The 16685-nt window shown below is 32.5% G+C and overlaps 1 protein-coding gene across 1 annotated transcript; it reads left to right on the forward strand.

The window, feature by feature from the left end:
• Positions 1-202: 202 nt before the first annotated feature.
• LOC105621606 (dedicator of cytokinesis protein 9) lies at positions 203-13865 on the forward strand. Its single transcript, XM_012203075.1, has 29 exons — positions 203-382; positions 659-775; positions 1528-1706; positions 1801-1870; positions 2150-2590; positions 2753-3241; positions 4940-5106; positions 5248-5409; positions 5512-5591; positions 5902-6155; positions 6237-6478; positions 6599-6704; positions 6795-7166; positions 7293-7487; positions 7664-7810; positions 7891-8077; positions 8165-8203; positions 8557-8735; positions 8882-9093; positions 9174-9581; positions 9736-10036; positions 10127-10286; positions 10435-10595; positions 10735-11064; positions 11161-11302; positions 11413-11675; positions 11802-12159; positions 13244-13535; positions 13631-13865. The coding sequence occupies exons 1-29, from the start codon at positions 203-205 to the stop codon at positions 13863-13865; spliced, it is 6468 nt and encodes a 2155-aa protein (XP_012058465.1).
• Positions 13866-16685: the final 2820 nt, after the last annotated feature.

Raw genomic sequence — 16685 nt, forward strand, 5'->3', positions numbered from 1 at the left:
GAGAGAGAGAGAGGAGAACCGACAACGCGGAGCGGCGGGGACGGAATGCGATTGGTGACATTGGTGTCATTGGTGTCACTGGTGATGGCCGACGAGACGGGAGTTGGTCGCGCGATCTTGATTAATTGTGACTAATTGTGACGAGGTGCAGTTGTATGATATGTTCCCAGTTACTCCCCGGCAAGTCCGGGCACGGTGACCGATGCGGTCTAACGTGACCGGCGCGGCGACATCAGACGGTATTGACTCGGGGGTGAATCGGCGCCGCTCGACGTTCGCGAGGATGAGCGAGAGAAAGTTCACGCGCGGCCTGGGGAAACTCGGTATGGCGGCGCAGCTGCGGGAGACGGTATCACAGGTCGTCCGCGAGAGCACAGTGCAGGTGAGACGTCTATCTCGTCGTCTGCTTATCATTCGGATTCGAGTACGCACTTCGTCGGAATATTACTCGAGATTTAGCGCGCCGAGCTGCCCGTACTAATGAATCCGGGATGTAAACAATCGTCTCGGTAGCCTGAATATCCAAATTTTGTAATCTTTTCTGTCGTTCTTCATCATAGAATTTTTTTAATTTTGGAATTAAAGCTAAAGAAATATTTCAAAATTTTCTATACTCGTGAAATTCTGTATCTTTTAAAATTCATGTTTTTTTTTGCAGAATAAACCACACTTAGTCGAACCCATTGACTTTGAGAATTTTGTGCTAAAGAATAAGACCCTGTTGCAAAATGATCCTCAGAGAGAATTGCTGCTGTATCCCCAAGATGATATTTCTGTAAGTTTTCATTTTTGTACTGTTTATTTACAGAATGTTAAACTAAATTTAAAATATGAATTTAGGACTCAAAACAAAGTTTTCCTTTGGAAGTTGGTTTGCTCGCAAATACTTTGTTTAAGAGATTGACTTCTTTATTTATAGAACTGTAGGAATGAAAAATATTGAAATATCTTTGTTTTAAATTAAAAGTCAAAGGTTATCAATAGGCTTTTATTAATACTTTAAACAGAGCTCTTTTTAATCATACAAACACACAATGTCAGTTAGTCATTTGTTTTCTCATCGATAGATATAATGCTTGTCTTAAGGGTGAAGATCATAATTTTGAATTTAATTTAATAATTACATTTTGATTATAAAGCAGTAAAGGAGATAAATCTAAATTATTTCGACATTCATTCCTATGGTTCTGTAACTTAAGAATTTTGTTTGGAGATTCTAAATTTATATTTTTAAGTTTAGCAGTTTAACTCTGTATATCAGCATGTTATTTATACATAGATGAATGAACAAAAGAAGGATAGTAATAAAATATAAAATAAAATTTTAAAATATACATAAAGAATACAGTTAATGTTTTCAATTTAATTCTATATAAATAAAATAAAAAATATATTTCGTTGAAAATTTTACTTTTTGAGATAACAAATAATTATAATCAAAATATTGAATATTAAATAATTATTAAATGTATATTGTGATACATTAAATACATAATTATGATGTGTTGTTAAATATGTGTTTTCTAGCAAGTGGTTTTGCCAAGGAGATATCGCAGCGTGGTACCAACAGCACAACATATTACGGAATGTGAAGAAGGAGTGGAGAATCTTTTGACAAAGGAGTGTCTATCCAGTTATATATCTAACTGGAATCTTGTACATTACAAATATGCAGCGTATAGTGGGGCTTATCTTGAATTACCAAAGTAAGTTCAACGCTTTTTAATTAGATTCGTTGAAAGCCATCCATTATTTTGTAAATTATTATTATTGCTATTATTTTATAAAACAAATTTCCAGAATATTAAAATCAGATGATCTAAAAGACGAAGTGTATGAAATTGATACCGAGGTGGATCAAGTAGACGAGGTAATGCCATTTTAACTCTATAAGATTTATATGTGCAATTATATTATAATAACGGTGACAGTTTGAATCTTTAAAATTTAGGATCGATATTCATAGTGCATTCTATTTCAAGATCATCTATCTCAAGTATATCTTGAGATGTGGCTCTCTAATTAATTCATAATATTATACCTAAAACAGTCTTAAATATAAGAATACCTAGAATTGTTCAATATGATTTATATTACTATACTTGTTCATACTTAGGGTTAAGTATGTATATTGTTTGTGAATCTTTAGGATTTAACAAAAAACGACGGTATAACGAAAGAAGGTTACTTAATGAAAGGCCCTGAGATTGGTAGTACGGACAGAATGTTTGCTCATATTGGCTCGAAATCGTTCAAAAGACGTTTCTGTCATCTCAGACAGGAGGTTGACGGCACTTATATACTCGAATTTTTCAAAGATGATAGAAAGGGCGAAGCGAAACTAACAATAGTGATGGACTTTTGTACGGAAGTTGTTAGAAATTCAAAGCGCGGGAGATTTTGCTTTGAACTACGGATGAGTGACACTCACAAGTCTTATACTTTAGCTGCCGATAACGAAGCCGATATGCAAGATTGGATATTGAAAGTCAGTTCCGTCTTACAACACTATAAACAACAAGAGGAAAAGCGTGCTGCATCGCTAGAAAGAACCTGTAATACACCTCCGCCGTCACCGCAACCTATGCAGGTAAAATAATCATATTGCAAAATTATCCTAATCGTGTTATTAAGTCTTAATCTTTTAAATGAAAATTCCCCCGAAGATAGTTTTGTGACAAGATAAAAGATACATGTTGGATTGTGGACATATACATATATTAAAATGGACTTCATATGTTTTTGATTTTAGGTTTATGGCACACTGAAAGGTCTCGAGCAGAGCATGAATCCGCAATTAATAAAATATTCTAGAGAGACTGACACCAGCATTGCTTTAGCAAGGAGAGAGAACAGAAAAAGACTGTTCAGCGTATATCCTTACATACCACATGCTAAAACGCACATAGGACAATCTGTCGATAATGTGGATCCTTACAAGGAGCAGTTCGGTCACAGAATTCTTGTCAAGTGCGAAAGTCTTAAATTTAGACTGCAAGCACCTATCGACGAAAAGGAATCTCTTTGTCAAGTGGAACCTTATCATACAGTGTTGAGTCTTTTCGATGCGAGGAATGGCAGGAAACTCACAGAGAATTTTCACTTCGATGTTAATCATGAAATAGTACGAGATATGGCGAAGGAACTTAGTCCCACAGGAATTACAACAGAAACAGAGGATATTACTCTTTCTGGAGAATTAAAAAACATTCCTTCAGACTGGATAAAATATCCGAAACAGGCATGATTATTATTTATACATTATATGAAAAAAAAATGAATATGATTCTGAAGAAATGGTGGACATGCAAAGAACTGAAAAACCATAATCCCGAAAACTGAAACTAACACAATATTTCGAAATGTCAAATTATCAGTTTTCAAAAAATACTTCCAAAAAGCTTATACTTTTTGGGATATTGTTGTATGTTTTAAATTTCAGTAATTTGAGATTTTAAGACGTTATCGCATCTTAAGGGGAGATTTGTGTCTAGAAGATAAAAAAAAATCGATTTTTTTTAGTGCATTTTTCGCAAGTATTTGGGTTGTAGAATAAGTACGTAAAAGGATTTTTGCGAATTTGCAAAGATTACAAAGATATAGCGCCTGGAATATAAGTGCTTTTGTAAGGAACTCTGAGCGTGCTCCGCCCTGCGCTCAGGAGCAGGTAATAAAGCATTGTATAAGAATTATATTTTGATTCGGATTCGAGCGACCGTTATTTTTAAAAGTTGGAGGTACTAGAAACTTCTGTTTTAAAAATAGGGTCGATTCTGTAACCTGTCTCTGTAAAGGAGCAGCTATTTGTGTATCAATATTACTTCGAACGTTGGCACGAGCGCAAACAAGTTCTTCGTGTCAAATACATATTTCGTATACTTTTACGTAGTAAAATGAATAGAAAAGGTTCGAGAAAATGAATTTATGCAGACTCAGAAAAAACGACATTTCATGGGCAATCAATTTATAGCTGAGAAAGATGTAGATTTTACGAACATGTCGGCAAAAAAATTAAAGACTTCTAAAAATACTGATTTTTGTTTCAAAAAAATTTAGTTACTGCTATTTTAAACTTTTTTAATGTTTTTACTATAATTGCAACTCTTGTAGCATGTAAGTAGTGAAGAGAAAGATGCCCTTTATGATCCTGGAATAGCAGATTGATTGTAAGTAATATTATCGAGTGTTATCTCTATCTCTCTATCTCTATCTCTAATCAGTTAAAAAAACTTTAATTGCGTTTTTCTTAAAACAGCATTTTTTTAACTGGTGATCATGATTTCTCAAAATCTATTTGACCAATCGCGCCCACATCTTTAGCGCATACATAGTTTTCGTCTGAACTACAATAAAGTATTTCAAAATATTTATTTTTATTTATTTTATAGTACTTTAAAGATTCGAAAAATTCGAAAAAATAGGAAAATAATTTTCCAAAATGACGCCATTTTTTTCTTTCTAATATTTTTTTTATCATAGGTCAACATCACGATAGCCCAACTCATATGCTTTAAGAATCTCTTCGGTTTTTTGTTTCAGATGAGCAGAACAGCTGCAATCATGATCACTGTGTTTTTTCCACGATCTCACAAAAATTTATATAGGGCTTATTTCTTGAAATATTACAATAAAAAAATATTGAAAGATACTTGAAATATGTACTAATATATAGGAGAAATCCTGATTTGAATAGACTTTACGAATTTTTCAGAAAAAATTCGTAAATAGCCTAAAAATTAAGCTTCTAGACCTGAATCCCCTTTTAAATTTCGGTAATTTGACATTTCAGAGTATTGTCCCATTTATCAGATTTCGGTTACATATCCATCTCTAAAAAGTATATAAATCTGTTCAAGATAAAAATTTAGTAATTTATTGTTATTTATTAGTAGAATAAGAATTTAGAAAAAAATATACAAAAACGTGATTGCTGTTGCAGGCCATATTCAACATTAGTAATCCTCATCCAGATATATTTCTCGTTGTAAGGATAGATAAGTTACTTCAAGGAAACATATATCAGACCTCAGAGCCATATTTGAGAGCTACCAAGGATCCAAGATTGGGCTTGAAGGTGCACAAGCAAGTCCGAGCGTGTTGCCAAAGGTAAAATTATAATACCGATACTTTTTTGCATAGAATATATAATCGAATGTAAATGTTTTAAGAGAATGCTTAATTAACAAGATTATATTAACTAAAATTATATATAACCTTAATTGTATATGATTGCAATCCTCTTTTTAGACTGGGAAACTATAGAATGCCGTTTGCGTGGACTGCGAGGCCACTGTTTAGACTGTATAGCAATGAACTAGATACATCCTCAGATTTCCCAGCGATATATAGGCAGGAGGGTAATAGAATAAAAGATGAGGAGCTGCTAAAACTTCTTTCTGAGTATAGAAAGTATGTATTAATAATAAATTAATGCAATTCAAAAATTTATGCAATATGGAGTACAACGTGCATACATTATTAATTATTATATTAACAAAATTTTACTCACAGGCCTGAGAAACTTAGCAAATTAACTGTGATACCTGCCTGGCTAAAAATTAAAATAGAACCCATCACGGACATTCCTGAAAGTTCGTAATCGAGTAATAAGTATTGTTACAAAAAATTCATTTTTTTTTAATTTATACAATAAATATCAGTAATAATTCTTGAATATTTTAAAACTAAAGATACTTTATCTCGATATTGGAAAAATTGATTTAAAGAAGCAATATTAGTGCAAGAACATACTTTTTGTAACTTAATTCTACATAATTTATTTATTTTTGTAATAAATTAGACGATTTTTAATAATCATTCTCACATTAGTGTGAAAAAAGAAATTATAGTCAATAGTTTCGAACGATTCCAGGTATACGATACATAAAATACGATTTCTAGATACATTGTCGACTTGCCTAGCGCCGCTAAAGCCATTTCCAATACCACCAACGGTGGAGCCAACAATCGAGATTGCCGAATTCGAGAGCACTTCTGAGAGGGATGTACATCCATACACAACGTATATCAATCATGTGTATGTGTACCCGCAGACACTCAACTTTGACAGTCAGAAGATGTTTACCCGAGCTAGGAACATAGCATGCATTGTGGAACTCCGTGATGACGACAGCGAAGACGCCAAACCTTTACGAGTAAGTAATAAAATAACGGTAATTCATTTAGATGTTGAAGAATTAAAATAGGCTTTATTTTCTTTCTACTACTCCTAATAGGTAATTTATGGAAGACCGGGTTCGTCGTTACTGTGCTTACGAGCATCGTGCGCAGTGTTACATCATAACGCAGTGCCTTCTTGGTATGAAGAAATTAAGATTAAGTTACCTACGAAACTGCACGCGAAACATCATATATTATTCTCCTTTTATCACATAAGTTGTGATATGAATAAAAAGAAAGAGAATGGCGTTGAAAACTGTGTCGGTTATGCATGGGCACCTTTACTGCACAAAGGAAGGTGAGGTGATAAACTAACGATTGAATAATTGATGAAAATTTAAATTGATATCATATTTTACAGTATCTTATAACATTGAAATGGCAGAAAAAAAATTTTTTTAATTTATCTGTTATACAGACTGAACGTAGATATAGAATCGAATATCCAAATATTGCCCGTAGCGACGCACTTGCCTTTGGGATATCTTTCTATACAACCCCTTGGATTAGGGAAAGGGGTAAGAGTAAGATCAATCATTAGTTTTATAAATTAATAATATAGTTAAAAAGCTTGATATAAGAGAGGAGAGATTGATTTAAATATATTTTTGCAGAACGCAGGACCAGATATTACTTGGATCGATTCTCAACGACCAATCTTCACGGTATCTTTTCAATTAATTTCGACAGTATTTACGCGGGATCTTCATCTGCATAATCTATTCGTTCACGCTGAACGTATTTTGGACACAAAACCTTCAACGACGCCCTCAGATTCAGAAACGTGTAAAATCTTGAAAGCAGCACATGCAGTTCAACTAGTCACTGTTATCACGTTTCTTCCAACTATATTGAATCAACTCTTTGTGTTGCTAATATGCAACAGCAGTCAAGAGGTCGGATTGTATGTGATTAGAGTTTTGATACATTTTATTAATATGGTGCACGAAGCTGGACGTAAGGAAATTCTACAAGCATACATCAAGGTAGAATCTAGAATATATCTGTGATAAATATCCAATTTCCAATTTTAGCTCTTGATATCTTTAGAATTTTAAAAATTTAATTTACTTTTCGATTGGTCTGACTCTATTCTAGTTCTTTGATTTCAGTTTGTGTTTGTGCTTCCTCTACGAAATGGTAACGTCACAGTTCACGAACAATTGGCGAAGCACTTGCCAATTTTACTGCAACCGAGTAATACTGATTTTCTGGTGGTGAATAAATTCATGCATCACTCAAACTTCTTTTTTGAAATAATGATAAAAAGTATGGCACAATATTTGCTGAGTACTGGCAGGATAAAGGTAAGTTTTTTAGCTCTTTGAGATCTAAGACCTTGAAATTGACGATTTATTAACATCGATTATAAGATTGTTTATAATTAAATATTAATTTATTTTTCGGAATCAAAATAAATTAGCAAAATAAATTATCAATTTTGTTTCAAAATTAATTGAACAAGTAATTTACTTTTTCTCAGATGCATAGAAATGAACGATTTTCAAAAGATTACCACGAGAAGATCAAAATGTTATTAGATGTAATTATGCCATACTTAATGACCAAGTACCGAGAAATGCCAGTAGAGACACACGAATTGAACAAAAGTCTCGCACAATTTTTGAAGGTATATATTATAATATTATGAAATATAATGCACTGTATATATATTTTTTTACCATTTTGATTTTGATTATCTTGACACAGCGATGTCTCACTTTCATGGATCGTGGCTTCGTGTTTCGTCTCATCAATTCTTATCTGGACAACTTTTCGCCTGGCGATCAACGCACGTTGCACGATTTCAAGTTCACCTTTTTACAAATTATCTGCTCTCATGAGCACTATGTATCCTTCAATTTGCCGATGATGCAATCGCGCTTTGCTTCTAGAGGTAAGTTCTTGTATCATCGATACATACGAGAATTACGAATGAAAATTAACTAATTTATTGTAACTTAATCATTCGCGTGCTCATAAGATTCTGACAATGATACTGAGAGTGAACCAGAATGTGAGGGTATGTTTATAATTATATTCATAAATATGTGGGTTATACGCACGTATATTCTTGTTTATAGCAAATATCCATTATGTATTTTTTCTTTTAACAATGCTATTTAGCTAATGCTGATTATAGTTTGTGTTAGTTAAAATTAGTTCTGATTTTAGTCAGTTTAAAAACATTGATTCAAAGATTGAATCAGATCGATAAATATACACATTACTTGTATTTTTATAGGATTTTGCACTGAAAATTTTATATTTTTCTATTTATCTATGTTTTATACGTACTTATAATATTATATTATTATTTCAGTTATATTAATTAGATAGACATAATATATATTAAAAATATTTATTTGATGATAGATCTAATGAATGAATATTGCCTTACGGAGGAATTTTGCAAACATCACTTCTTGGCTGGTCTTTTGATGCAAGAAGTCAAGACCTCTCTTAATGAAATTGTGCAGATCCGTAAGGTCGCCATTGGTACCTTACGGGATCTAATGGCAAAACATGAGTTGGACGATAGATATCAAAATAAAGTATGACTTTTTAATATTTCGTTTATGATTACAAACATTAGCGTGGTCTTTAAGAAATTGCATTGTTGAAAAAAATTAAAGATCTTGTTTCTTCTCATAATTTATACTAATTTATATGTACTTCATTTTGAATCTTAATTATTCAGGGTCAACTGAGCAGAATAGCATCAATTTATATACCGTGGCTCAGCATTGTATTGGAGAATTTGCATCGACTGCAGTCAGTAGAGGAAAATGAAATCAAGGTAGAAATCAAGCAAAACGGTACTAACAGAGTATCGACCAGTAGTTCGTTTCTAACAACGAAAGATACCATTGCTAGTTCCACATCTGCGAGTACACCTAAGTCCATTCACAGGTATACATCGATGTATTAATAAAATGATATAATAATTTATAATTAATTGTAAGTCAAAGAGAAGTTTCGATGTTACACAGATTAACTCTTCACCTGGATACTCAATCGCCTATAAGATCATCTATGCATTTACGGGATTCCGCTTACTTTGCCGCCATTGCGGGTCAAGGATTAGTAAATGGATATTCTTGCACCAGTGTTGAGTCTGATACATCGACGATGTCTGGTGCATCTCAATCTAACGTTTCCCAAGAGACCACCATTGTTAGAGAATTGCCGGAAAATGGAATGAACGAGAGAAAGAGACATTCGCGTACTTTGAGCGTGACGCAATCGTCGCCTAGATGCGATAAATTGCAGCCTTCCGAAGTAAAGGATATATTACTTTGTTTTCTATTCATTGTCAAGTATCTGGGTGATCATCAAGTGATTGCCTGGTGGCAACAATGCAATGATACAGAAATACTGAGCTTCTTTACAGTGATTGAGTAAGTGACAAAACTAATAGTATAAAAAATAGTAAAAAATATTGTCTATTTTAAGCAAAATACGTCAATATTGATTTATTCATTATTATATATACTGATGCATCTAATACATTCATTCCTAAATTTTATGAACTTTGTTTTCATCTATTTTTAGGATGAGTTTGCATCATTTTAAATATATCGGTAAGAGACAAATAGCCGCGAATATTGCAAATAATACTGGGAAACCTCGCACTGTCAAAGCAATGACTTTACCTGCCAGAATGGCGCCACCAGACTTTACCACTGAAAATCCTGCTACCAGCACGTTGCAACCTCATAATACAGTTTCTAGAGAGAATCTAATTGAAAATGATAGCGACAAAGTGTATCAAGCTCTATTGGAGGCAAACATGGCAACAGAAGTAGGCCTAATTGCGTTAGATTGTTTGGGTCTCTTTTGTATCCATTTTAAAGTAATTATAATTCTATCATAAAATTTTTTGCCTCCTTAATTTTACATATGAATTGTATAAATGATTACCAATACATCTTGTTTTTTGTAGGATGTTCTCTTGGCAAATGAAGGCGACAATGCAGTCATGCAAAAATTTTTTAACATTTATTTATCATTCCTTCAAGTTGGTCAGTCTGAAACTTTATTACGTCATGTTTTCGCTGGACTCCGGGCTTTTTTAAATAATTATTCTATCGCGCTTTTTAAAGGTAATTATTAATTCTTGAACTTCAAAAATTGAATTTTATTTATAAAGAACGATAATGAATACATAATTGGTCGTCGATGAAAGAAAGCATATATGTATAATAATCACATGTAAAACATGCACAAAGCTTGAATACCTTTTCCCTGTAGGCAATGCTATACTTTGTGGACGCTTATGTTATGAGCTGTTGCGTTGCTGTAACAGCAAGCTGAGTTCCATACGACAGGAGTCTTGCGCTTTGCTATATTTGCTCATGCGAAGTAATTTTGAGTTTACTAGTCGGAAGGGATTGACTAGAGTGCACTTGCAGGTACAGTACTCTTGTTTAGAGCACAATTCCAAATTGAATTTATTTAATGCGATGTATCTATATCTAATTATTATTATCATTATTTTTAACTGAATTATACAAACTTTAAAACACATATCTTTTCGTATATTTGTTCTAGGTTATAATTTCAGTCTCTCAAATGCTAGGGAACGTAATCAGTTTGAACAATTCGCGATTTCAAGAATCGCTGTCCTTAATTAATAGCTACGCTTCCTCTGATAAAGTTATGAAAGGCACAGGTTTCCCAGTTGAAGTGAAGGATCTCAACAAAAGAATACGAACAGTTTTAATGGCAACCGCGCAAATGCGGGAGCATAATAACGATCCTGAGATGCTAGTCGATTTACAACATAGTTTAGCCAACTCTTATGCCAGCACACCCGAATTGAGGCATACCTGGTTAGAAACTATGGCTAGGAATCATGCCAGGGACGGAAATTTCTCCGAGGTATCTGCTTTTATTAATTATTTCGAGAAAAATATACATTTACATGTATATGCACGAGGCTCTTTCATAAGTTAACATACATTTTTCATTCTTAAGGCTGCTTGTTGTCAACTACATATCGCAGCACTAATGGCTGAATATCTGAAATTGAGGAAAGTTCATCTGTGGGGAGCAGAAGCTTTCGATCAAATTTCTGTGAACATATCAAAGGATGAACGCAATCTCAAACTCGATGCTGGTGAGATTTGTGTGTTTATTTTATTGCATTGTGTTGTCATATCTGTGTTTATTATGTTTTTATTGTGTCATGTTTGAGAACAGATGTTAGAGATATTAATCTTGTTTCAGGCATTCAAGATATCCATTATAATGAAAGTTTACTTCTCGAACAATTGGAAGTTTGTGCCGACACGTTAGAGAAAGCCGAGCGTTTCGAATTGCTTGGACATTTGTATCGCTTAATAGTTCCTATGTATGAAAAGAAGAGAAATTATGAAGCTTTAGCTAATTGCTATTCACATTTGGCACAAGCTTGTAATAAAATTGTGGAGGTAACGCGAACTGGAAAGAGATTGCTCGGAAGGTTCTACAGAGTAGCATTCTTTGGCATGGTAAGATACACACATCATCGGCAGAGTATATATTTTTCGCAGAAATACTCTAATACAAAATTATAGTGTCTCGGTTTATAATTAAGAAATATATAAGATAAAATTGACATATGTATTATTATTTAGGCATACTTCGAAGAGGAAAATTGTCAAGAATATATCTATAAGGAACCCAAAGTAACATCATTATCTGAGATATCAGAACGTTTATTGCATTTGTATAGCGAAAAGTTCGGATCTGAGAACGTTAAGATGATAATGGATTCTGTACCAGTTGACGTAAGTGAGTTGGATCCTAAGGTAGCATATATTCAGGTAACGCATGTCACACCGTACTTTGAAAAGATCGAGTTAGAAGTACTACAGACAGAGTTTGAGCAGAATCACAACGTATCCTGCTTCATGTTCGAGACACCGTTTACTAAGGAAGGCAAAGCGAGAGGCAGTCCGGAGGAACAATGGAAACGTAGAACTATTCTCACAAGTACAGTCAAATGTCAAATAATTTATTTGATTACATAGATTTGCATGATTTTTGCTTTGGAAAAGAATAATAGTTTCCTATTATTTTTAATGCGCTCCGAATAATTTTTAATGCGCTCCGTAAATAAAAATGTTTTTTATCACATCAATTTATTATTTACAATATTGTAGGAAACGTACTTAATAGAATGAGTTTGTTTCGGACCTACTGTTCCTAGTATATTTTATGAACGTACTGAATGTATCAACGAAGTTGGTTAGGTTCCAAAATTTAAGAGACTTTATAAGCATCTAATATGCATTCTTGGAATTTAGAAACGAAAGGATTAATTGAGACGATTATATAATAATCAGGATGATCGAATTGTAGGAAATGTATTTAATAGACTGAGTGATTGTCTCAGGAAACCTACTGCTCCTAATATATATTTAGGTGATGTGTAAACTTGCTGCGTAAATGTAATTGTACAGTTATTTTTCAAGCTTGAACGATTTTTATTCGAGAAGTTGATGTATGGTTCGGTTGATGTATGGTTCGGTTGTTCTATGGAAGGAGGACGATTACGATCTACGATTTAAGATGTTAAGCTAAAAGATTGTAATTTCGTCTTGAAGTTCTTAAATAAACATTAAACACGGAAACGGTTGGATGTCTCATTGTGTGAATTTAAGTTTTTTTAGAGCAACAATATTTTGTCTAAAACTATGAGACAATCGTTTTATATTTGACATTGTGCAACTAGAGATTCAAACCAGAGGTTCGACACTGGCTGTAAAAGATTCGATATTTTTATATCAAAGTATAATGTCTAATTACATTAATTTTAGCATTTTTCGAAATATCTCATACATCAGGTTTATCAGCTACGAATTTTCAAAGCCAAAAACGCATTTTTCAGACCTCATTTTTTTAAAAAGTTTGACATAGTATAGAACAATTTTACTCGCGGATTCAGCGCATCAAAAACTATAGAAAATTACTTTTCTTTTCCAAATAGCACAAAAAATTAAATTTTGCAGACTTATGTTATCTAAGATTTTGCTTTATTGAGAGATATGAAAATTTATGCTTGTTATTTTCACAGCACAATATGCTTTTCCATATGTGAAAAAGCGCATCGGAATTGCCGAAAAACGGATTGTAGAGCTCAGCCCTATCGAGGTCGCTTTGGATGAGATGAGGCAACGTGTTCAGGAATTGGAAGATGTGGCTTTGATTGGACCGACGGACGTAAAAAAACTGCAATTACGTCTCCAAGGTAGCATTTGCGTAACAGTGAATGCCGGTCCTTTAGCCTACGCCTCCGCATTTCTAGATCCCGCGCTATCTCCGCAATATCCCGATGATAAAGTAGAAGAGTTGAAAGATGTCTTTAGGTATATTTTGTAATTTCTCATATTTCTCATATTTTGTAATTTCTCATATGCATGATATTATAGTTACTTACAAAGATTTCTTTTTGCGATTTCAGGGAATTTGTCAAGATATGTTACACAGCGTTACAAATTAATAGTAAACTAATCACACCGGACCAACATGAATATCAAGAAGTGCTGCGTGAGAATTATCAGAAACTATGTCAGAGTTTGTCATCTTTGTTTGGGGAGCCAATATGGTTAGACGAGCAAGTAGGAAGCTTCAAACGCAATAGCGCTGCTCTCTTTAGCACTATCAGCGGTGCTAACAGTCACACCAGTACAGCCTAAGTCAATAATCTTAGAATGTTCATCCTACAGACCTCAGATTTATTTACAATTTTTTAGCATAATATATCTACGATTCTTACGTATATGTAAGTTTACGAAATATTTATATTATAAATATTGACACTTTATATTTTTATTCTTTTCATTGACGTGTCATTTATCAATCTATGATCAAATATCAATTTTGTAACTGGCCTACTGAAGAGGACTCACTGCCAGATCTTTTAGACAAGGCATTTATAAATGTCTAGAAAAATCCGGATTGTAGGGAATACGATTGTAAGAATAAGTTATAGCCAATTTGTAATTATACAAAATTTTCGAAAAAGTCGATGCGAGAACTGTTTTTACTTATTAAACTTGCAATGTTAATATTATAATTCGACAAGTTGCAATTCAGCTAATAGAATAATTTCATATATCGGGGCATTTATATAATGTATCTATGACGAGTATATATATATATATATATATATAAGTGTATTGGTACACTTCAGTGTACACCTCAGTTCTTTCACTATGGATAATGTTAATTCATAAGACATTTATATTCGATATCCATCAACATATATCAACTTTAGAATAATTTTTATCCTCATTCGAGAACTATAAGAAGAATCCGCTTATAATTTTTGAAAAATTGACACAAAAGATTAAATTTTTCTTGTCACATTATATTGATATTATCTTATTTAATATTATTTATGTAATATCTAACAAATAGGCGGACTTTTACCATGTATCTTATCAACATAGTAAATTTAAATTTAATCTGTAAGCTGAATGTACGGATAAACTTTATTACCTAATGTGATTATAATATGTATAGATGATTTCTTAAATACGTATTTAGACACTGTAAAAATTGATTATGATATTTATACATATATGTTACACTTGTTTAATTTTTTGCGTGCGTATAAGTGTTGTGTGTGTAATCGGCTGTTTTAGAATTAATCGAAATAATGGAAAGTATTAGGTCTTTTAACACTATAGATTGTCGATTATTTTTTATCCAGCAGTTATATAAACGTTATGTATGCGCTTGCGCACTATATAGCAGTACAAAGATAAATTCATACAGATTGAGTTTCTATGCCAATTATTGAAACTTATAGAGAATTAAATGAAAATTTGTTTATATTTTAGAGGGGTTGATAAGGTTTAAAGGAATGCTGGAGTGATCGCCGAATTTGATCGATATTGATACAGATTTTTTTAATTCTGAATAAAAAAAGATAATAGTGACATTCATTTCTTACATTATCGTTCTGTCTCACTCAAGCGTACAATACATTTGTCCTTATCTAACATATTGCAACGCCATCTCTTGCAAGATCGAACATTTACTGCTAGACACAATTACTACTTTATTTATCGTTAACCTAAGTTTTAATTTTTTTTTTTTTCCGATTTTAGTATAAAATCCATCTTCCAATTTACTTTAATCCTGTAAAAGGATTTTGACTCCTTTCAGTAAATTCGAAATTTATATCGATCTGCAATGTTCCAACAATTTAGTCACTCCAGCATCAATCAGAGGGGTGTATTATTATAGCATCTTAATATGTTATTTAAGATGATCTTAAAATAAGACCGGTTTATGAATGCCGCCCATAAATATTTATAAATTGTGAGAGCGAAGGAGAGATATGCGTGCGCGCGATGTGAGAAGGGAAGAAGAGAAAAGAAAAGCTTAAAAGTATGTATGTAAATTCATTAATTATATAAACAGTGAAAAATTGATGCGAATATGAGTAACAGCTTTAAGAATAAATATTATTAATATACACAGAAATATAATACATAGAAATTTTTGAATATATTTCAGAAATAATGGTTTAAATATTCTTTTTTTTCATAATTGGACATGCACAAACGCAAAAGTCCTAAAAAAAAGTTTGTTTAATTGTAATACTTAATGCTGTGTTTTTAATCAATATTTGCGAGATTTTTTACCGCGAAAATTTATGTAGAATTTATGGCAATCTATTTTAAATGAAAAACTAAAGTTTGAAAGTATAACATATATTATTATATATTATGAAAAATGTATAAATATATATAAGTCCTTTTAATTATCATAATTACTTTACATTTCTGTAATATTAATACAAATATTAAAATACACTTGCGATCGCACATTAAAATTAAAAGTATCAGAATTTGTTTTGAAAAAGGGTACTCGGATTTTTCGAGCACCCATCTTTCCATTAAAATCAGATAAATTCCTACCTAAAGTACAGAATTTCTCCGAAAAACGCCTTTTAGCAGAAATGTATGTTAAACTTAAAATCGGATAGTTTCTAATAAATTAGTTTTATTTATAATAAATTTTTATATATTCTGGAAAAATTTGATTAAAAAATCCGAATTTATTCAATTTTATCTGGAATATTTAATTTCGGAAAAATTCTAAAAAAATTTTTTGCCGGAGTTCCAGCATCGATACAACGACATTCTCGCGATTATAATCAAGTTTTTGCGATCGAATTATCCACTAGGCACCTATCATGGAACAAATCGGAATGGATTCCGGAATTATTCCATTTTCATTAGAAAACATAATAGAATTCCGATCGGAATCCATTCCGACTTGTTCCATGATAGGTGCCCAGTACGAAAAATTTAATCGCAGCAACTTGACAAGAATGCTAACGAGTTGTGACAAGATCGCATAAGACAGTGATAAAACTTGTTACAGGAAAGATACAAGGACGGGTTATATTCACTTCGCGTCATTCATAATAACAGATCTGATTCAACAAAAAAAAGTATTAAAATTCTATAAACATAATTCAAGCCGTGTAGCTATAAAAA

This window comes from Atta cephalotes, assembly GCF_000143395.1.
Source record: "Atta cephalotes unplaced genomic scaffold scaffold00035, whole genome shotgun sequence".
Classification (NCBI taxonomy): domain Eukaryota; kingdom Metazoa; phylum Arthropoda; class Insecta; order Hymenoptera; family Formicidae; genus Atta; species Atta cephalotes.